The following is a 24,872-nucleotide window of genomic DNA, read 5'->3' as shown; positions in this document are numbered from 1 at the left end:
AGGGGGACAATGAAATACTTACATCTAGGTGCAATATAGATGGGCTTTTTTTTTTATACAATAGACAGATGTTGGCCAAAAAAGTGCGCATAACTTCCCAAATCTCAAACTGTGTCAGCTCTTAGGGGTGTACTGTCAAATGTGGTAGCTCCCTGGTAGACGACTTCCCAAAGGATGCAATAATACTTTTTTTTTTTTGGCATTTCGTTTCAGTCCATGCTTTTGGCACCATTTGAGACAAACCTTCCTGCAGAATGGCCAAGTCATTTTAGTTTGCAGTTGACTGCAAGCTAGGAGAAATCATTGAATCCCTAGTCAGCCAAAGCCCTTTCACATTGGCTTTTACTTCAAAAAAGTAGATGACAAACAGGAGAGGCCCCAGCACAGAACCCTTGGAGGCTCCACTGGGGACTGATCTAATAGTAGAGGTAAATTCCCCTATGTTGATTATCTGCGAGCTACTTGGCAATCCAGCAGGTGTCATGGGGCTTTATTCCCAGTTTATCTTTTCTACTGTGCCTGAGTGAGGAATGGTTTCAAAAGCTTTGGTCAAGTCGAGACACTTTTTCGCTTCTAACACCATATCATGTCAGAAGACTGAAATAACCAACAAAGATGGAAGATGTAATTTAAACTCTATTAAGGCTGTACTGTAAACTGAATACTCTGGATTTTTTGTGTAGCATATGATGTGCTAATCACTGTAATAAACTCATTAACATTTAGAACTATATGCCCTGCATCTACTACTCATTCATACTTTTATAGTTAACACTACAGAAGTTCTAAAATGAAAGTTGCCTTTAAGAGATACAACTGGGAAAGAAAACACAGAAAGAAAATACAGGAATTTGACAAATATAGAAGAGTAAAAGAACAGATTACATGCGGAAGAAATAAAGCAAAATAAGTTATCAGAGTAGTAAAAAAAATAGAAAAATAGAAGGAAAGCAAAAGCATGAATAAATGAGGAAAAGACCCTAGGATTACTTAAATATAATACGCTCCAAGTCATGTTTGACAGAACAATCAGAAGTCAGATAGAACAGCAAGATAACTAGGAAAACATTTTACTTAAAAGAAATAAGATGTTATTCTGCCTAAAAGGCAAAGAAAAGAATTAAAAAGCCCAGGACAAATTGCTAACAATGAAAGCCTTAAAAAGGAGCCTTGGAGATGCACGTTACAGATTTGCAGTCAAAATTAATAGCAAGAACACTGAAATGCAAAACTTTGTTGAGTACGCAAAGCAAACCTAAACAAAGGCTCTAAAACCTGTGATACTCAATGCTTTGAGAACACAAACAAGTGGGATTCCCTATCTATAATGACATCCATATAGTGCATAAACCCCACCCACCAAATGTCCCAGTCCCAGGCGTTTTAACACCATATGGAGTATCATACTGAGCCACCAAATCAAAAACATCACCATCTCTCCATTTAAAATCTTATCAACAGCTGGAAAGATATTCTCAGCTGCCTGGAAACCTGATGGAATAAGACCAAAAGATCCTGCCTAGGGGTAAGTGTGAAAATTTGCATCAGTGCCTATCCCTGACAATGAGACCTTTGTTGGTATGCATTGCAGCTATAAAAGACAAACGTATTCTACCCTCAGGTCAAAAATCTTCGCCCTCCAAGTCTAAAATTGTAGCAATGTAATACTTTCCTAACTGATCATGACCCAAACCTCCCTCTAAGTCCTGCATATCATTACTTGCTCCTGGTGATGCTGCACACCTTCATTGAAGACGGAGTTAGGGTCAATTGTCCTTATGTCCAGAAAAAATTTAGTTGCCCTGCACCTTAGTCTCTTGGCTTTCTGCTATCCCAATGCTGAAGGAAGGAAAAAACTTAAGCCATGTCAGGCCTTCAACCAGAGATCACTGCTCTTGTCCAGCATGTCACTTTAACCACTCTTGCTCCTTTTGTGGGAAGGCTCATCCCGACACTACATGTCGCCCTAAAGTGAACCAGCTTACGGGCATGGGGTCAGGCAAGGTGGAAGGATAAAACAACTGAGAGCTTGGAGCAGGTTAAACTGACCAGTTAACACAGTAGCCTTCCTCAGCAGGTTCATAGAATTACGCATGACAAGCCATTGTGTCCCCCCATGCTGTAATGAGGGTCCCATGTCCCCCACCAAATGGGCGAGGGATATGCTTTGAAATGAATAGAAGCCTCACTACTCACACAAGCAACCCCTATGGATTCCTGGATGAAGCCTCTTCCACAGCTGGGAGAGGCTTAATAGTGAACAAGCACTGGGACAAAAAGCATACAGAGGAAGTGACTGAGTAAAGCATTATTGGTAGTGGGGTGCTATCAAGCTCTCAAGCAAAACTTCCAGTGCAGAGCTCCTTAATCCTGTCAGTCAGTGAGGGTGTACTTGTTCATTTCAGACATGAGACGTTTTCTTTGTCACAAATATTTAGTTAAGTCTCTGCCTAAGAGACTATATTGCAGGCCTGCAGACTTAAGGGTACAGACATAATTAAGGCAGTCTACCAGAGGTAGACTCAACCGTTTATACTGTGAATTGTCAATTTCCAAATCAAACAGAACCCAACTTGCTGAAATCAACTCACTGGAAACTCAAAACAATTACAAACTTTTTTTATATAGGACAAACCCCTTGCACCCAAGGGGCCAAGCCATCCACACCTTCCAAACATATACACACAAACATATAAATAAATAAATAAATAAATATATATACATACATACATACATACACACACACACACACACACACACCAACTACAGTATAAAATTAACATGAAATCAGAGCAAAATCCATAAAACAAAACTCTTTGCTGATGTGCACACAATCTAACGCGGCAGTAATTACCTATCATACTTCTCAACATCTTAGCACAAGATATCTAGACAAAAACAAAAATAGTTGGGGGGGGCAAAGGCCCAAAAAATAGGGACATATTTTAAACACTGCTCTTATAAACTTAAAAAAGTTGTTAGAATAAAATGTTTTGTGTTGCCATACATTTTCTGAAGGATACGAAGTCTAAAACTCTAATGTCTCTGTCATTATGTAGCAAATTCAATCCTCATAGATTTGCTAGAAAAAACACACATTTTATGAGGAACAGACCAAAAATATGAGGCAAAAATCTGGATAGTTGAGAGCTATGTTACTTATGGAAAACAATTTGTACTTCGTATTATTACATAAAAGTCTGTTAATATATGACACAGTAAAAGCCAAATAATATTCAAGTATAACAAAATATAACATGTAGATAGTTTTATAAGCATTTTTAAAGAATGCCTTTGACTCGAAGTGACCCCAAGAACTGTGAAATAATCAAAGTAGATTAGCCTGCAATATGTACATAATGACAAACTCTCTCTTATTAAACATAAATACATTTGTGTGTCCCAACCTGCATGTATACAGAAAAATACAGAAAATGTCATAAAAATGTGTATTTATAAAGCAGTTTAAACAAATTACACACACAAAAATGGTAACACTGTGTTCTCTGAGGTGTTTTGTCTTCTGCAAACAGCAGGCTTCAGCAGTGACCAGCCACTTCCGCACCATAAAGGACAGGTTTTACTTTATACACAGTCTGGCAGTGGGACATAGTATATCCCTAGTGCAATCAGCTTAGTCTAGAGACTTCTAAAGGCTCTTCAAAAAAACTACTGTGGTGAAGAAGACATTGTTAAAGAAAAAGCAGGTTAACTACAACCCAAATAACAAATACATTTTCTTCTTTTGAACAGCCGAATTTTACATTCTGAAAATCACAGTGTAAATTTTTCTTAAGGATAAGTCAAAGAAAATTGATGACACTGAAAGGGAAGATGGTCATTCATCCAATAATCCCTTCAGAAACTCATTTTAAATGCAACATTACATTCAAGAAATCTAGGCCAGCATTTCTTGGTAATTTAACCAATCTAATACCGACACTGCTCTGCTAATTATGTGACGCTACTACACTGAGTAATTACAGTGTTTTCTTTTGCTATGGCAACACCTGTACTTAGAAAGTTCTTTCCAACAACATTATCTACCGATGCAGTTTTCTTTAGCATGACTACAGCTTTCATTTGTATGCTGTTCACTTGCTCTCATTTCAACAATCTAAAATGTACACTACTGTCCTCTAACTGAATTCCATGCCATCCCCAGTTGCCTGCTGCAGATAAATCCCCGTCCATTGGCTCTGTAAACCCCATTTCAACTTCCATATGCTTTTCTTATTGCAGTACTTCAAAATATCTCCACATGGAAAATGAAATCTCCTAGTAAGCAAACAAGCACTGCAGAACAGAAATAACTTCCAATTAAAATGCCCAAGTATCCATCTCCACCAGGATTTTGGTGGAACTACACCCGTTCCCCTTCTTGGAAAGGGAATGCTCCATGAACAAAAAAAAAAAAAAAAAAAAACACTTACACATATAAACTAGAAACCTGAAGGGTGAAATTCATAATTAGTGCTTCACAAAATGCTTGTAAACAACTGCATCGCCTTTCCTGAAAAGGAAGTGGTGTTAAAATGATAAAATTTAAAACTGGATAGAAAAGACATACCCCAAATCTAGAGCATGAGAAAAATTAAGGTGATGGTTACACAGGCTCTGAAGCTTATTCAACAGTTATGAGAAATGGGGCAATTAGTTCAGCACTCAGTCCTTATATGTTATTAAGTTCCATCTATGTGACAGCAGAACAAAGCACATGCTTCCCTTCCTACATTAAGCCATCTGGGGGGAATGCTCCCACAGTCATCTGCTTCCCAGTCCAAAGCTGCTGTACCCCTCATTGCAATGTAGAGATAATAAAGGATCATTCACAGCTGCAAGATGCTGAGACAAACTTCCTGTTCCACCTGACTGTACAAGCTCGAAGTTAACAACTCTCCCAGCATGCCCTAAGCCCCTTATGAAACTTCCGAATTCAGGAAATGAAATCAGGCTTAGAGAAAGAAAACAATAACCTACTTCATTCTTCAGACCAAATTTATTACAGTGTCTAAGCCCTAGGATATTGCAACAAAATCTAATCAACACATTACAAATAAACTCAAATACATGAAAAAAATTAATTTAGATTACTAGAGTAACAAATTTATGATAATATGCAGAGGTCTGACATCATGATGAAACTTTCAGAGAAAAACAGGGAAAATCTAAGACGGTGCCACTGCATTTTATGTGTGCCAGTATTAAGAATGAGGAATTGTTACTGCTTTGGAAGGAGTTGTCCAATGTCAGGTCTGGAATGGTGCTACTACTTTGCAGGTGGAAGTCAGCATATTATCTCTCCAAGCAGTTAATAAGAGATGTCAGAAAAGCAAAAAAAAAATGCAAAGTTCAACACTGCAGCACAGCAAGACATACTAAACAATTTTGTTTCCCTTAAAGTACTTTAGTTTCTTTTAAATGCTTTTTGCCCCCCTATGCCTAAAGACCATCGACCCCCCCCCCCCAGTCAGACTACCTATACATTCTTCTGTCCTAGAAAAATACCCCAGTGCAGTACATTGTGACTGCCATCTGGAAAGGTGAACACCATCCAGTTAGCCACGAGGGCTGCTAGTAATGAGGGCGTTTTATGGCCTAATATACCTCCTGGGCACCAGGATGCATACCAAACTCATCAAAGACACCCACAAATCCTTCTACAGTGAGTGCATACTCTTGTGTACTTGCTAATAAAGGCCATCACCAGGTGGTGGTTTGAAGAGTTGAATGTGCTCCCCCCAGGACGTTCAATAAAATGATGCCCCTCTTCTAGGGAGATTCTGGATGTCTGTGTCAAGCCCCCCCCCAGGACAGGCACTCCAATTCTACCCTGCTAGTTATCAAGCACACAAGCCTTTAATAAAACTCTGGTCACCTGGGTCATAGTCAGGGCTTTATCCCTCTATACAACTACAGCAAGCAATCAGCTTGGCATACCATATTTTACGGAAAGTGAATAAAACTTGATTTACCTCTTCACTTTCTGCCTCTGCAATTACAATTGGAGTTCCTTGATCTGAGGTTTCCCTTATTCTGATGTGCAATGGAACATCTCCTGTAGGGAAAACACATATCAAAACTGAAAGTAAAAAAATCTAAAGGTCAAGATAAACAACATATCCCTTAGTCTGCACCAGTTATGATGCAGAATAGCCAGCATCTTCTGACTGTTGTATGCCCTGATTATAAAGGCATTCACAAATCTCTATATTTAAAAGCATGTATTCACTACTGACAGTTTACAATAATGTACATGGCACAGGTGAAGAAAATGCTACTCATTTTTTGAATAGCTATATAATCAACTTTGTTTGCAGTACCTTAATATATCTATTACATTATGCAGCTTTATTTACAAATCTGGAACAATGAATTTCTGATCATTAAATATACAAGGTATACACATAAATAACAGGAATAACTTTATAGATATGTACATCCTTAATGACTTCAGTGCTCATCACTTTTGATGACATATGCAGGATGGTGTTTAGCACTCATCACTTGTGGTGCTAGAGCATCTTCTGTGTGGAGACATGCGTGAATGGGCGTACCTTCGTTGAAGGTTGTGCGTTAGGGCCGGCAACTCGGCACATAAACTTCTACTGCCAATCAGTAGCAGACCGGAGTTCCTCTGTGACGACCCCTAACCGGGAAAAGCCGAAAGACACAACAACAACTTTCTGAAGATGTAAGCAGAATGGTGATGTATTGTGTTTATCACCATTCTGCTTATGTCATTAAACGCCTAGCATCATTCTAGCTCAGACAACTGTACATGGCATATCATCAATGCATCCATCTGCACTGAAAAAAAAGTTCAACTCTTAGACCACAGTTTACAATTATAAAAAATGTTTCTGAAGGAGGCGTGCACCCTCCACCCCTATACCTCTAAACATACTAGAGATCGCATAACACTGGAGCTGGAGGGCAAGAATATTTCTCCAAGTATTACTTGATCTTGTAAGAAAACATTCAGTATTTTTCAAACAAACTCGGGAATCAACAAAATAAACATGCCAATTCCCTGATAGGAATGAGCTTCTGAGATACAAGGTGAAGAAACCAGCAAATAAATCTAAGATTCGCTTAGTTACCACGTATGGAAGAAACATTGACTTGATGCTACATACTGTCCGCAGGCACTGGAATATTCTTCTAGCGGATAACAAACTCTCAGACTTCCTTCAGGAGAGATGTTATTTTTTTTTTCAGAAGTGGTAGAAATTTAGGATCACACTTCAGCCACTATAAACATGTTCTCAGGACAAAGGATGACTCAACACAAACTACCTTAACGGGTAATTTACTTACGGGCTGTGTTCCCCTGTGGTCACTGTACTCATTCTGCCAAAGTTATGAAATCCAAACAATTCATGAGCAAAAATACTGGCAACATGTTTAACATCTCATTTTTTGCTAATTGCAGGACAGATTGGGTGGTCTACCTTGCCACATGCACCTGTTCTGCATTTTATGTTGGACAGACCTCTCGACCCCTTAGACTGAGAATATCGGAACACTATAGTGACATAAGAACAAAGAAAATTACCAGTGCACTATATAAACATTCACTGGGACACAGGAATGCACTTTTCAGGTTTATGGTGACTGATAACAGGACTAACAAAGTTGGATGGCACTAAATATTAAACAATAAAGAAAAGAAATGGATTATAAAGTTGGGAGGTTTATTCCCACAAGGGCTTAATGAGCATTTGTGATTGACCAATTAGCCGAGAATTCACTCACAGGTCAAATTATAAAAGGAAGCAATTGCATTACTGTTTTTATCATACTGATGAAGGCTATGTACTTTGTAAAGCCGAAACCTGTGTGTTTATGCTTCCTTTTTTATGTTATAAAGCTATTTAGCCATTTAAGTTAATAAATACTGAAACGCCACAGTTTGCTGGCTCTCTGTTTTTTCTTATTGCAAATTGGATTTTTGGAGCCGTGCAATTGCCGTACCTGCAGGGGTTGCTATTGTTTCAAGAGCAATTTTATAAGACATAAATCCAGTGTGGCACCAAATATTAGGTCTGTAAGCTGTTAATGACTTTCCTCAGTACTCCTGACTTTGCTGTTCTGTCAGAAGACCAGTGCCCATGCCCACGGGTGACTGAAAGGGGCACTTTTACTTACAAGGTCTACAGTGTTAAAATAAAATGAAATACACTATATACAGTACGTACAAGCAATTAATGAATTCCTTAAAGGCAGTCACTCAAATAGGTGCTTCTAAAAAGGAGCTAAAAAAGATTTAAGAAAGTACAGTTGTGTAAAATCTTACCTTAACGGTAGATGTAACTCTCTTCACTGTTGCAGTATTCATTACATTAGGGATACCCTGTCAAGGGCAGCCTAAAGTCCGTCCAGTATACTAAAGCCTTTAGGCTGCTTTAAGGTATGCCATACGTCACATGTATGCGCCTTGTGTAGCATAAGGCATAAAGGTGACGTCCAGAAGTACCATCCTCAGAACTAACAGCCCCAGTAAGAACTTAAGACATCCAGAAGCGAAATGGACCAGGGGGAAGAGGGAAGGAGTGAATACTGCAACAGTGAACAGAAGGACAACTACAGGTTTGGTAAGATTTTACACAACTGTACTATGTCCCTCCAGATCACAGTTGCAGTACTCATTACATTACAGAGCGCGCCAAAGCTCAGGAAGAAACTTGAGAGGAGGAAGGACCAGTAGAGCCCTAGCAAAACCAGCTCTAGCAATTCCATAAAACCTGTAGTGCTTCATAAATGTAAGCACAGAAGTCCAGGTAGCTGCCTCAAGAATACAGTTCGTATACAAACCCTTGAAAAAAGCAACAGAAGCCACCACAGCTCAAGTAGAATGAGCCTTAACAGGAAAAGGAAGGCTATTGCTACCAAAAGAACAACAAAAGGAAGCAGCTTTAGAGATCCAAGAAGAAACTGTTTGTTTTCATACAGCTAATTCTAGGGACCTTGGATGAAAAGAAAAACAGCTGATCAGATTTCCTAATAGTCTTAGTCTTATCCAAATAAAATCTGAGTTCTCTATGCACACATTCTCAGTGGCAGATTATGCAGATGAGAAACAAGTGGGCAAATGAATAGACTGATTAAGGAACAGCTCTAACTATCTTGGGCATAAAAGAAGGATTAGTACGCAAGGACATCCTGTCCTTATGAAAGGACAAAAAAGGAAGACAAGCCATAAGGGCTTGAAGCTCATATACCTGTCTGGCAGAAGTAAGGGACAACAAAAGTACAGTCTTCCAAGAGCAATGTTGCAAGGAAGCTGAAGCAGCAGGTTCAAAAGGAGCCCACGTCCATTTTTCCAAAAGAAAATTATGATACCAGGGAGGATGAACAGGCTTCCTGGGAGGCCTAATATGAAGGATGCCTTTAACAAGTTGTTTACCTTCAAATCTAGACGCCAAAGGAGGAGAAAAAAGCAGAGAGCTGATAAGTGGTCCTTAATAAATGAATAAGCCAACCCCAGCATTGAATACTTCACACAAATAGGAGAAAAAGTGGATCCAGGTTACAACACACCAAACAGAAAACCTCTTCCATTTGGATAAGTAGGATTTCTTAGTACTGAGTTCCCTGGACTCTGGCAAGACCCTAAGAAAGTCCTCAGAAAAAGGGTGTCTGTCGAATCAAAATCTTATCACCCACAGTGTCAGCTAAAGAGTGAATAGGTGGGGATGGATGAGAGATCCCTTGTCTCGTGTGAGTAGGTCCACCCCATGAGGTAACTTGTGATGATTACCCTTGCTTAAATGCAGAAAAAGAAACCAATGCAGTCTCAGCCAAAATGCAGTCACCAACAAGATTTTTGGGAGCATCCTGTTGAATTTTGAACCGATCTTTTGGAATGAGGGGAATAGAGGTAACGCATAAAGAAACATCCACTTCCAAGAAAAAGGTAGGGCATCCACCCTCCAAACCAGAGGACCTGGGACTCTGGCACAAAAAAAGAGGAAGTCTTCAGAGGGGAGGAAAAATGTATCTATTTGAGGAGTAACCCACTGTTGGACAATGTCCAGAAACACAGCCCTATGAAGCATCCATTCACGGGATTGAGTTAAGGACTTGCTGAGAGTGTCTGTCACAATGTTTTGACCTGAGGGAATGTAAAATGTCTAAAGAGTCACTTGATACTGGACAGCTAGATCCCACACCAGGAGTGGCAACCAGCAAAGATAAGATCTTGTTCCTCCCTGTTTATTTACAAACATCACTGTGGTATTGTCTGTAAATACCTTGAGAGGTCCTGGGAAGAAAAGACGATGAAAAGCCTGAACCGCCAGCAGATGAGCTCTCATCTCTTTGACATTGATGTATTCCTTCTGTTGAACAGGCAACCACACCCCCTGCACCTTTAGAGGGAAGAAGGGGATGAAATGAGAGCCCTGGATTTCAAGACAACTGCTGAATTCACCAGTCTAGTTCCTTCTTGAGACAAGGAAGAAGAGGAAAAGTCTAGAGGATGCACATGTTGAAGCCAAACTGACTTCAGAAACCAATGAAAGTTTCTCATGTGGAGTTTGGCCAAAGGAAGCATAGGGATGGTGGATGCCACGAAATCCAGAGCTCTCCGAAACTCCTTTGACTGTGATAGTGGTCAGAGGAAGACTAGTTTGAAAGAAGAAAGTGTTTCAAAACCTTGGGAGGAGGCAGAGATGTCAGCATAGGCACTGTCTGAATCCTGTACCCCAGAAAAATGGGTCTATATTAGATAATCGAACTTTCAAAAGTTCAACTGTCATATGGTCGACACCACATGATCAAACTTTTAAATGTTTGAAAATCTAATAAAAAGCAAACTACACAATCACCTACCTAAAAGTTTTAAGAAGGGGGGCAGGCCCCCGCTGCACCCCCCCCCCCACACTCTTTAAAAATACAAACTCCAAGATCGCACTACAGTGCAGAAAAGGGAAATCTTCCCATTCCGTGATGTACAGAGATCTCCATTATAACGTTCGAACTTTCAAAAATTCGATCTTATGGTGTCGACTATATGACAGTAGAACTTTTGAAAGTTCGATTATCTAATATAGATCCCAGTAAAACATGGTCCTGAGAAGGAGCCAGAAAAGACGTTTTGAAGTTTGTGAACCCCAGGCTTTGCAGATGGGAAATGGCAAAATGAAAATTTTATAAGAGAACCTCTGGAGAGGATGACGGAAATAGGATGTCATCCAAGTAAATAAATACTTGGATCCCTTGAATCCTGCAAAAAGCAATCACAGGAGCTAGGCATTTGGTGAATACCCTTGGGGCAGTAGGGAGGCCAAAGGGCAAAGCAAAGTACTGAAAATGTCAGGCAGCAATAAAGAAATGTCAAAACTTTCTAAAAAGGGGACGAATATGTATATGGGAGTAAGCATCCTTGAGATCCAGAGAAACCATAAAAGCCTGAAGCAGCAGCAAAGGGAACAAAATATTCAAAAGGAAGGAACCTTCAAAAACGTATTCAGGTGACAAAGATCCAGAATGGATCTCCAAAGTGCCCTCTTGCTTGAGGACTAAACATTCTGGAATAAAACCCCTTCCTCCTTTGAGCAGCGGGAAGCTCTTGAATAGTTCCTTGAGTCAAAAGATCTTAAGTCACCTCTGGAAAAAAGCTCAATTATTCTAGAGGTGGCTGAGGAATGCCCATGAAGTGGGGAAGAGATTTCCAAACCAAAAATACCCTTGGTGAATGATGGAATGAACCCAAGAATCTTGAGTTAAGCTTACAAGACAAAGAGAAGGGAAGAATCAGATAGACAGACACCACTTGGTCTACCAGGGAAGGGAGGCTTCTGAGCAGGAAGGGGTTTGTGTAGATTTAGCTGGGGGAACCCTCCTACCACCCTTCTTGCCTTTTAGGAGAAGGACGAGACTGCCTTCTAACAAAAGATGGTTTAGTAGGATAGTTTCTCTGGAACTTGAAGTGGTGAAACAAAAATATGTTTCAGATCCTGCAACTCCTTGCCTTTCTCCTGCAGGGACTTAAACAAATCAGCTGCAGCAGCACCAAACAAACATTTATTGTCCAGAGCAGCATCCATCACCTTAGCATTATCATGCAGAGGTTGATGCAGGAGCCAGGAATCTCTCCAACACAGAACCGGAAGCAGCAAAGCAAAAAATATATATAAATATATACACATACATTTTACATGTAAAAATCAATTTCTATTTTCATAACTTAATTATTTTTTGATTGCCAAATGAACTAAGGTTGATATATTTCCAGCCATGAAGTATATTGCCTTGGATAAAATCACAGACTTAATGATCTACTTAATAATTTGGTTAAATAAGAGGTACCACATCATTATATAATTTTATTTAAAGTACATAAGGGTTATATATTATTATAACAGCTACTAAGTAGGGCAGGACCACCTTGAATGTCACACTGATAGGGGAAGGAATGTGAATTTAACATGTGTACCAATAACACTTTGTTTTACAGCACAATAAACCATTCCCGTGCCTGATAAAAAGTATATATATATTTAGAAAGCTTGTGAGGAAATTATTACTCTATTTTTGTTTTACTTGGATCGCTTGTCTGTGTACTTAATAAAAGATTTTCGACTGGAAACAGACTGCCTGCCTTGCTTGGATTACTTTCAAATACTTAGTAATGCTGTACAATTATATATTTTCTATTATTACTTTTAGTTTTGTTTTGTTTTGACTTAAGACAAGTTTACGTTCGTTACTTCTACTACTATTTTCTGATCTGATTAATATACAGTGATTAACTTGAAATATATGGACTGAAAATCTTCCACACAGAGAAGTTTCTTGCACTGTTTTGTTTTTGGACCCACTACACTTTAGTGGGTTGTTTTGAGACTTCGGGGATACCACGGAGATTACTTGCTTTTAAACCATTTTCATTCACTCTACCATTACACGTTCTCAGTTCTTGCCTAACCTTAAGCCTCATTCCTCTCCTGCATGTACTTTTTCCACAAATTCCATTTCCCTGAAATCTTCTCCTTCAATTTTCTAAAATCCCAACTGCAGTTCTTTTATTCCCTTTACAATTTATATTACTTCAAATGCAGTTGGTTTAGATTTTGATTTCAGTTTTCTCTTTTTGGTTGATAGGTGAATACTAGGCTATCAGTCTACAGACTGCTGCAAACCTAGCCAAAAATCATAGATCAGAATAAAACCCAGGACTGAGTATCTGTAAGATTAAGACCTTTATCATTATGCCAATACTGATGCCTAGGTAATTCAGATCCTATATCCCAGCTCAAAAGAATTTCCCTAGTTGTAACATTTTCCCCCAAAATGTTCAAAGTACTCTGTACAGAACTTTTACAATTTACCAACTCGACACTTCCAAAAACATGTTATCAATTACCTATTTCTCCATCATACCTCTAGCATTTGCAATAAGCCTGAGCAGAAATCCACTAGAGTCTGAGTATAAAAATAACTATGTAAACACTTCAATGCAAAATCATAAACCTTCAAGACTTTTTTTGCATACTTCAGAATTACCACCATTTTACATTTGTAAATTACCTTTACATTCTTTTTCCATTCTTTTCTTAACTCCTCTGACTTTTTCTTATACTTTCTATGCAATACTGTACATAGCCTATTAAGTAACCATTTTTAAAAACTGTTTCTGTTCTAGACCCAATTAACATTTTCAGAGTTTTTTCTTTCTTTTTTGCACTTAGCACTCCATCCCTTCTCTGTTAAACTGGATACAGCAGTCATGCAATACAAACGTCTGCTTAGTCTCATCCTACTTTATCTTTCCCTTCCAAGGTAACTGCTCCCAACACACCTTGGTTCACTTGCAACTTTTCTCCAAGAAGTTTCAGCCCCTCTTGCCTATTTTCCATATCCCTACTTGCAGTCTTACCTACAAGTAAAATATCCTTTCTTCATTCCTATGCTTACTTTGCTCTTAGAATACCTGTTGCTGGAATGTAAGAGGTGGAGTCTGGGAGGAAAGGATTGAATACAAGAAGTCGGTTAGGCAACTAAATCTCCATGCCACTAACCTGTGATCATTACATGTTCAGTGATAACACCAATACTATAGACAGTGTAGCCGTGACAATAAAGACAGCCCTGGAACATATAACAATTGTTGGAGTGTATAGATCACCAAAGTCAAGTGCAGATGACCTAGAGGAATTTATACATTTCTTGCATGAAACACAGGAGGGAAAAATAATATTACCTGGGGACTTAAATTTACCAGAAACTGAGTGGAGTAATATTGATTCAACAACATTGAGAAGGAAATGATTCACAACATATATTCAGGAACATCAATTGCTTCAAATTGTAAAAAAACTTACCAGGGACAGAATATATTAGACATTGTTTGTGTTCCTAAAGAAATTACTGTTACTTCCAAGTCAAGATTTACCACTGTTGATGTGCAGTGATCATGGGGTAATAAAGGTTAATTTCTGCCAAACTGAAATCTAAACCAAAGCACATAAGGGTAATTACATATTACATGGAAACAAAACAGTCACTATGTAAAACTAACTGGAGTGAGGTGTTCAGTAGAAAAAACTGCAGATGGAATATAGAAGTTTTGAAAGAGAAATTGTTTGAGTGCAAAAAAACAAAAAATGTTTAACAACAGGATCTAAGCATACAATGCCAGGGGGATACATTTCCTTAACAAGATATCTGATTACGGTGAGAGACAAAAAATGTAAGAAATGGAAGACAGGTCAAACTACAACTTTGAAAACTGAAATAAACAAGCTGGACAAACAGATTAAGCATAGTGTGAGACAAGATCAAGAAAGATTTGAAGAGAATTTATATAAAGATATTGAGCATAATAGGAAATCTTTTTATAGCTACAGAAGGTGTGGAAGGACTAAAGACATACAAATTGATAAACTCTGTGCAGATTCTAAAATTTATTCTCAGACACAGCAAATTATAGATAGGATTACAAAATTTTATGCAAAATAGTTTGGCTCTACAAAAGGGGTGATAACTTGTCATAGTGACATCCAGGTAACCTCAGATATTGGAAACAAATTAGATTATATTGAAAAAGAACTGCGCAAACTGGATCCAAACAAAGCAAAAGGAAGAGATGGAATTAGTAACAATTACCTGAGAACACTTCAGCAAGAAAAATAAGTTATGTCTTACTATAACATTCCATCTGTGTTGTCGATCTTCACTAATCCTCAACTGTAGGCTCGGTTCTGAGCCTCAAAACAGACTCGGCCGTTTATTTCCGCTAGTGCCTTCCAAATTCTAGAACTAGGCTTTACATAATGCTCCTCTCTAAATTACCTCAGATCGAGTTTACTTAAAATAATGGTAGACAGACAAATAGCAATAAGAGAGCAGATGTGTCCCTAATATGAAGCCAGTTCTTAAAAATTCGATCCACTAATAGAATTAGTAAAGATCGACAACACAGATTATGGTACAACAACTTCTTTATCTGATGTTGTCAATCTTCATGTAATCCTTGACTGTGGGACAGAGTCCCTAATGACTTGAGTCTTGGGAGGTCTCACGGAAGAATATTCCTAAGCACCATTGAACCGAATGATGCCCATCCCCTAGAGACCCAATTCAATTTGTAATGAGTGTTAAAGGTATGAGAAGTGGCTGCTGCACAAATGTCATCTAAAGAAGCTCTGGCATGAAAAACTGCAGAAGCTGCCACCGTTCTAGCTGAGTGGACTTTTACTGGGCATGAAAGATGGAGCCATTTGACTGACCGATAAATGAAATACAATCTTTGACCCATTTCGCCAGGGTAACCTTTGAGACTGGGTTACCTAAGGAAAGCAAGGAAAAGGCAACAAACAGTTGGTCAGATTTTCTGAAATCCTTTGTTCTATGTACATAAAATCATAGCTGTCTGTTGACATCTAATAAATGAAGGGAATACCCCCCTTTATTGGAAAAATTAGGGAAAAGACCGGTAGCTGAAGTGTCTCATTGATATTAGATTTTGAGACTACTTTCGGTAAAAAGGATGGATTAGTCCTAAGGGAGACCCTATCTTTGTGAAATATTATGCAGGGTGGTTTGCAGGATAAGGCCTGAAGTTCAAATACTCTAATAGCCACTAAAAATAAAGTTTTTAAGTCAAACTTTAAGTCATATGTAGCTGATGGTTCAAACGGAGACAGAGTAAGGTCTGAAAAACTAGTGTGAGATCCCAGGGAGGAATGGGTTCTTTAAATGGTGGTCTTAATATTAGGGCGCCTTTTAAAAAGGCTTTACAGAGTTTGTGTGACATAAGGGATAATTCTTCATACCCCATATGGAAGTTAGTAATTGCAGCTAGATGAACTTTAATTGTTGAGGTGGAGGAACCAGATTGAAAGAGGTTAGCTAAAAAGTACAAAACTTTATGAATAGGGGTCGTATAATGATCAAGGTCTTCATAAGGGCCCAACTTGCAACATTTTTCCATTTACTTTGATACAGTTTCCCAGCTGAAGGTTTGTGATGGGCCACAATGACTTGGCAGACAGGAGAAGAAAGGGAAGGATGCCTGGAAATCACGGGAATTGGAGAAGCTACCCCATGAGCTCGAGATGGAGGTTCGGATGAACCATGCCCTCTGGATGAGACAGCAGATCTGGATCTGTGTCCACCATCCATGGTTTCCGAAGAAGATGAGGCCAAAGGAAGAGAAACCAGACTTGTCAAGGTCAAAAGAGGGCAATGAGGATTATTGAGTTCTCTGACCTCTTGGCTTTCTTTAGAAACTGGGATATCAAAGTAGTTGGGGGAAAAGGCATAAAGAAGACCAATCATGGAGAAGAGCATCTGTGGGGGACTCCCTTGGAGGGGGGATTAGGGTAAAGTAACTGCTGCACTTGTTGCTTAGGGGGGACGCAAAAAGATCACAGCAAGGTTGGCCCCAGTGATGAAAAATCTTTTGCCACCACAGGACTGACAGATCACTCATGAGGCATGAGAAGGGTTCTGCTCAATTTATCCACTATCACATTGGAGCTCCCCAAAACGTGCATTGCTATGAGAGAGCCAAACTCTGAGGGCTACCTGACACAATGGGTAAACTTTGGTTCCCCCTTGTTTGTTGATGTACCAGACTACCGATATGTTGCCCATATGAATTGCTACTGTTCCTAGAGGAAAGGCATCCTGAAATGCTTGGAATGATAACAGCACTACCCTCATCTCTAGAACACTGATGTGCAAGTTGGCCTCCAGTTGGGACCACGTGCCTTGGACTGTCCTTCCCAGATAATGTCCCCCCCACCCTATCTGGGAAGCATCCATGGTCACTATAGCCTGGGGTTGTGGAAAGATGAATGGATGGCCCAAAAGAATCTCATTGGAATGGAGCAACTATGAAAGTTCCTGTTTGCAGTGATTGGTAGTCAAAATGTGGCAAGACACTGAATGTTTGAGAAGAGACCAGTGGGGGGCTAGCAACCATTGTAAGATGCATATCTGATATCTTGCTGAAAGAACTAGAGTGACAGAGGCTGCCATTGAGCCTAATACTTGTTGGACTAGCTTGGCTAAAACACTTTTGCTCTGGATAATTAGGCTGACTTGAGATCTGATCCTTTGTAGCCTCTCCAGTGGGAGTGAAGCAATTCCAGCAACTGTGTCCAACAGGGCTCGGATGAATTTTAGTTGTTGCGAGGGTTGTAAATTTGACTATTCATAACTTACCATGATTCTAGAGATGCACAGAGATGCAGAGTGTAGTCTCTTGCCCGTTGTGACGCCTGGTGGCAGCGGGGAGGAGCCAGTCATCAAGGTATGAAAAACTCTAAATCCTTGCAGTACGAGATGAGCTACTACCACCACCATGCATTTGGTGAACAGCCTGGGGGCTGAGATGAGTCCAAAGGGCAGTGCTCTGAACTGGAAATGACAGTCTCCCAGCCAGAAGTGCAGGAACCTCCTAGAGCGTTTCTCCATTTTTATGTGGTAATACACGTTCTGGAGGTCTATAGCGCATGTCCAATCTTCTTTTTCCATGAATGGAAGTATAGACTGTACCAAGACCATCTGACATTTGGTTTGTCGCACTGACTTGCTGAACTGTCTGAGATCCAGAATAGGTCTCCTGTCCCCCTGTTTTTTTGCGCACTAAAAAAAAACCTTGAGTAAAACCCGGATCCTATTTGGTCTGGTGGGACTTTTTGGATGTCTCTTTTGTCCAGCAGTTTGTGAACATCTGCTACTGCTGCTTCCCTGTGACTGGGTGGAACATCTGGGAGTTTTTTTTTGTGGTCTTGGGCTTGTAGACAGTGGATCTGTGTAACCACTGAGTATGATACCTTGATGATACCTTGAACCAATTTGTCTGAAGTTATCAGTTGCCAGGCAGGTTGGTGCAGGGATAACCATCCCCCGACTGCCTCCAGAGGAAGGTAATCAGGCCTTCATTCAGGAGTGCTGGTAGGAAGTACCAGAGAAGGAATCTCTGTACCCCTGGTTCTGCAGGACATTTCTGCCTCTAGGGTGGCATCTTCCATTACTTCTCCCTCTTTCTCTAGGGAAAGTCTTTGCCACACAAGTCCTGGAAAGGCCCTTGGGACATCTTAAATCATAGTCTCCGACTTCTCTGGTTTATAGAGTAGGGCCGTTGAGGAGTGGAGAAATGTACGCCTACATCTGGCCAGAGTGTCTTTTGCCTTAGAACCAAATAGGGACAATCAGTCAAGCGGAGCACTGACGAATGGCACTTTAAATGGCTCCACAAAGTCATACAAGTGCATCCAGATGTGCCTTACAATGGCTATGCCTGAACCCGCCTCTGTTGTCATCCCTTCAGCTGTGTGGGCAATCGGCCTCATGGGCGAGTTAGAAATTGCTTTGAGGGTGGTGAGCTTAACTTTGCCCTGTACCCCTTCAGCTACTGCTCCTGAGAGGGTATCCAACAGCTCCTTGACTACATCCTTCTGTAACCTTGCAAAGTGCGCTATGTAATTCAAGGAGATGAGAGCAAAGGTTGAAGCATAAATGCGCTTCCCAAACCTATTCGTAATGAGATGAGAGCAAAGGTTGAAGCATAAATGCGCTTCCCAAACCTATTCGTAATTCTAGACTCCTTGTTAGAAGGATGGGTAGTTGGACTTTCCTCAGCAAGTTCCTTCTTAGTGGTTGCCGCTATCACCATGGCATCCATGGGTTTGCCTTTGGACCAATGTTGCTCTTTCTTTGAGGTGGAAAGGATCCAGTCAGCTCTCTTGGGGATTGGTCTAATGGAGTAGGGCATCTTCCACGCCCACTGCGCCTTCAGTTTAATGAGCTCGTCAATGGACGGAGAGCTCCAAGAAGTAGAAAGTTAGTCACAAAAAGCCTCCAGGTATACAGACTCCTCCGAAGAAGGTTGGAGGGAAGACTAGCCACTTCTCTGTTTCAGGATCTCTAGGATATCCCCAAAGGAAACATCAAGGGGTGACCTGGAGGAACTTTCCCCTTCATCAAAGCCGGTATCTTCAGTGAAAGACTCCTCCGGGGAGTCTAAGTGCTTCCTCTTGAACTTTTTCTTCGCAGGTACCTCCTCAGGGGGATGTTCCAGGGAAGTGTCCAAAGAGGAAACCACCAAAGAGCGTCTTTCCTAGGGCTTTTCTCCTCTTGATGACTGCAACAGTAAAACACAAAGAACATAGTACAGTTGTGTTCACGTATCATAAATGTAGATGTTCGAGTGTATTTACTGTTGCAGTCTTGGTTACCCTCCCTCTAACCCCCTGACTTCTATTGACTATACCTCTATTGCTGTTTACTATGCTTAAAGCTTTTTGGTGTACTTGCTTTTTTGTTGGAGGTGTAACCTTGTATATAATGGTTTCCCATTATGGGGGCACTTGACATCTGGGGCAAGAAAAACTGATGTAATGGCATCGGCTGCATGCTTTATACCCCTGACTACCTGACATCATGGAAGATGAGACAGCAACTGATGCAGGACCCAAGACTTTGATAATCAGGCCAACTGAGGGATACTGCAAGCAGATAACCCAAATGTGATGACTGCAACAGTGAAACACGAAGAACATCTGTGGCATACTGAACAATTCTTCTGCAGGTGAACTTCACCCAGGCAATAAACACACAACACATGCCCATTTGAGTTGGGCATTTTTCTTTTGCATTTTTTACACCTTTTAAACCCAAGGTGCTCTTAGCTGAGGATTCAGATTTGTCAGCTATAATAAGGAAATCACACACACACAGACTCAGCCACAAAAGAAACAAAGATTTTTTTTTTTTTTGTAAACAGAGAAAAGGAAGGGGAATACCTAAATAGGTAAAAGGAAGTAACAACAATGGTATGGAGGAAAGAACTACCAACAGTAGCAAAAGAAGAGTGAGGAAGATACACACACACACACATTACAAATATTAAACGAAAGGAGTAGCTAGAGAAAAAAGTCACTAGAAGCTGAAGGGAGACTTATAAAGAAGAAGAAAAGATATTTCCAAAGAAAAACCTTGCTTTAATTATAAGCCAAAGCTCGAGAGTGAGAGAAAAGCGTTTTTAAACAAGCATTTTATCTGAACAGTCTTTTTGTACAGAGGAACTCAGTGGTCTAGCAAATTTCTTGTGGATTAGTTAAAGCTCGAGAGTGGTCGCATATGTCTGACACACAAAGCAGCAAACGAGATCTGAGGTAATTTATAGAGGAGCATTATGGGTACAGCCTAACTAGACAGTTTGGAAGGCGCAAGTTGAAAACCGGCAGAGTCAGTTCTGAAGCTCAGAACTGAGCCCACAGTCAAGGATTACTCGAAGACTGACAACATCAGATCTTATGGTACCATTATATCTATTATTCGCTAGGTATTGGAGACACGCACTTACTAAACCTGTCTAAGGGAAAGGGGAGTAGGACAAACCCAGAGTCATATAGACCCTTAAGTCTATTTTCATGTTGCGGAAAAATAATGGAGAAGGTAATACTGGATAAGTTATTGTCAGAATTGGATAGGATGGGACTTGAAACCATATGCCAGCATGCATATGTTAAAAACAGATCTATTACCACTGTAAAATGATGTTCTATAACAATATAATAACAGCTATGAATGAAATATTGTGCTGTGATATAATTTGTATAGATTTAATTTCAGCATTTGACAGGGTCATACACAAAACACTGATCAATAAATTAGAACAACTAGGTATTGATATACTCTTGATAAGATGGAAAGCTGCATGGCTTACAAACAGCACATGGCAAGTATCATACAGCAACCGGACAGGTGAAATTCTTGGTTACAATCAGTGTATCCCACAGGGCTCTGTCCTGGGCCCTTACTCGTTTAGACTGTATCTTTCAGACCTAACTTTTTAATCTTCTACAGTCTATATGTAGTCAATCTGAAATTGTGTAAACTGATTACATGTGTTATAGGATAAGGTACGTCTGCAAAACAGCTTGACTAAACTGACCATTTGGACACAGGAAAACATTCTGATAAATACATCAAAAACTAGGCATATGAGATTTGGGAGACAAACCGAAAGGTGAATATTTAATACAGCACACAGTGATTGAAACTGTGGACTCATTTGTGGACCAGGGTATATGGGTAGATCCAGCTATGTGTTTTTCTAATCATATCAACCAATTGGTTAATGATAGTTATAGACCTACAGGCTGTATAAAAAGATTTATAAAGTCTAGGAAATCAAAAATGATAAAGTCATTATTTGTTAGTTACATTAGACCAAAACTTGAATATGGGATAACAATATGGAAACTCTAAGAAAACAAGCATGAGTAAGTGTACAGCAGAAATATACCAACAGCATACATGGATGTGAAAATGTAAGTTATTATGAAAGACTAAAATATCTGAAACTTGTACAGTGTGTCTTATAGATATCTAAGACAAGATCTTATTGGGGTATATAGGGCATTTAGAGACCACTACCTTTGGGAACGTTTGGGGTTATCAAAAAGTATTGGAGAATCATCAGACAACCTATGTAGAAGATTCTACAGGAATGCAAAGTCTACTTAATTGGTTCTCTGTCACATTAGATGATGCATGGAAGAGACTACCAGATTACATTAAAGCAAGTACTAGTTTAGATATTTTTAAAACAGCCTGCACACTTATTATAGGAACAACTGTTTTGGTATATTGACAAGCTAGAAGGGCATTAATGCCTGGGCTTGAAATATTTGTATGTATGTAATTTTTAGTAATTGCTTTTTTGACAGGCACTAGAATTAGACTCAGCAAGGCCTTACTACGCCTAAACAATTTCGATTTTCTATCATAGCTCAGAAAAAAAAAACATAATTTCCCTAGTTACACCAGTTTGCTCATTCAGCATCTCCAACAGAGCAGTCTGTAGTGAATCTTTAAAGTCTGCAATCCAAACACAATGCTCTGCGCGTAGGTACTGCAAGGCCAGAATATACCATAAAAACCACTGTTGGCCAGCAGATATGTGAGTCGAAGTGAAAAAAATGAAAACACCAAGGGGTTACAAAAAAAACATGACTTTAATGACCAGACCGGTTTTGGCAAAAAATGCCTTCTTCAGTGATACATAGTCAAAAAAGCAATAAGTCATGAATATTTATAAACACACTCCAATGAGAAAATGCCCAACCCATAAAGGAAGTGGTATGTTCCCGCTCCCAAAAATACAATACATAAATCAAGATTATGAGAATTAAACTCAATAGCCAAACATAATAATATTAATAATAAATGTGACAGCGTGAATAGATAAAATGGACAAAGATAGCATATAACATTGCATACAGAATAATACAAAAAGCCCACTGAACTTCCTATATATTCATATAATAAGCTACATTTCATTGGAACACTGAGAAAAAATATATAAAATGGCAAAAACATGGGGAAAATGTATAATGCACAAAAAGATACATCTAAATGCATAATCTCACCAATTAAATATCACCTCACAAAACCATATAAACGGAACAGATATTAGCTAGGTAAAAGTCACAAAACCATGATAAGTCTGACGTAATGTGTTGGACTAAGATAATACACAAAACCATGATAAGTCTGACGTAATGTGTTGGACTAACCTAATACACAAAAAATGTAAACAATATAACACAAAAATGAAGTGGTAGATCACAATTATACCAATGGCATATGGGTTTGTCATAAAAAGTTGTAGTTGTAGGTCGACATGTAGTCCTGGTAGAGAAGACACTTACAATATGGTATACACTTGTGCCTAAAATGGACAAATACAGTATTTAGATTATTGCAACCATATACCAATGCAGAAACATTTAACACAGAGGGTATAAATTAAATTCCTCGTAGAGGTTGTAGTTATAAGTGATCATTCAGACCTGGTGGGAAAAGCGTTCCCAATGTGATAATCCAGTATTTTTCTTTATGATTTAAAATGCTATGCCATCCTTGAGAATTATTCCGATCACCAATAATTCTATCAATAATCATAAAAGTAAAATGAGCATTTGGATGTTTCAATGTGTGACGAATTAAAGCATTGGTTTCTTTTTTATTCTTAATATCACTTCTATGTTCATTAATGCGAGTTCTAAGTGATCTGGAGGTTTGGCCAATATAGAAGGCCGAACATTGACAGGTGGCTAGATATACTACCCAGCTAGTGCTGCAATTGCCAAAAATTCTGCAATCGTACACTCTACTAGTATTCCCTCTAGTAAATTGTTTGAGTTTACAAACCTGTTTACAAGAGCCACAGTGACCACAAGGAAAGGTTCCCAACAATTCATACCCAGATATAGTAAGCTGCTTATATATTGCCCCCCCACTTTCCTTATGTTTGAAGTGAGAAAACAGTGAACCCAATGTTTTTCCTCTCCTATACGTGAACCGGCACCAAGATCCCAAAAGTGGTCTTAGCTGTTCATTAGCCATTAAAATGTTCCAATGTTTGTTTATAATGCCCTTGATGGCATAATGATTTCTACAATGAGTCGTGACAAACCTTATAGTAGACGGAGATGAATCACTAGGCTGTGTTTTGTATTGTAATAAGGTGTCTCTATCAATATTAGTAGACCAATCCAATGCCCTAGCTATATCCTGTTCTTTATAACCTCTACTGGCAAATCTCTGATATAAATCCAAACTGGCTTTCTCATATTCGAATGGTGTAGAACTAATACGTTTCATCCGCATGAATTGAGACTTAGGTATGTTGCGGATGGTGTGGCGTGGATGCATGCTAGAGGCATGCAATAAGGTATTATATTGGGGATATTTGCGGTAGGCCTTAGTATTCAAAGTATGATCACTGTTCCTAGTAACAGTAACATCCAAAAAATTAATAGATTGTAAATCATATGTAACCGTAAACTCAATTCCCCATATATTGCCATTGAGGTAATCAACAAATTCCTGCAAATATGTGGCATCCGCCCGCCACACCATCCAACAATCATCCAAATATCTACGCCATATGTTGATTTCCACAAGATAGATGTTATGTAGCGGTTCATAAATCATGCATTCTTCACAAAAAGCCATAAGGAGATCGGCATAAATGGGAGCAAAAGAAGCTCCCATAGCTGTACCCTGGAGCTGCCAATAACATCCCCCTTGGAAATAAAAAATGTTTTTGTTTAATACATGTTCAGTCATGCAAATGAGAAGTGTATTAAATCCAGGAGGATATAGGGCAGACCGATCTAACCAATATTGTAGTGCTTGTAGACCTGCCCAGTGTGGAATACTGGTATATAAGGCTTTGACATCTAGTGAACACATAAGCCAAGCAGGTTCCAACTGTATATCCTGAATGATCTGTAAAAATTGTGTAGTATCTTGTAGTCTTGCCCTGACAAAGCTCAATAGAGGTTTAAGATATTGAGTAAGAAACATGGATAATGGTTCAGTCAAGGATCCGATGC

At 39.3% G+C, this 24,872-nt stretch overlaps 1 protein-coding gene across 2 annotated transcripts in view; it reads right to left on the bottom strand.

The window, feature by feature from the left end:
* Positions 1–24,872, bottom strand: part of NUBPL (nucleotide binding protein like) — an 864,344-nt gene that overhangs the window by 43,520 nt on the left and 795,952 nt on the right. For both annotated transcript variants that reach the window (XM_044073881.1, XM_044073880.1), the window contains exon 10: positions 5,976–6,058. In XM_044073881.1, the coding sequence (XP_043929816.1) occupies positions 5,976–6,058 (83 nt within the window). The remainder of the gene's footprint in view (positions 1–5,975; positions 6,059–24,872) is intronic.

The sequence above is a fragment of the Protopterus annectens genome, chromosome 6.part0 (genome assembly GCF_019279795.1).
Source record: "Protopterus annectens isolate FY-2018-M chromosome 6.part0, PAN1.0, whole genome shotgun sequence".
Taxonomy (NCBI): domain Eukaryota; kingdom Metazoa; phylum Chordata; order Ceratodontiformes; family Protopteridae; genus Protopterus; species Protopterus annectens.
Note: the sequence above shows the minus strand (reverse complement) of the source record. Positions and strands in the feature narration are given on the sequence as shown.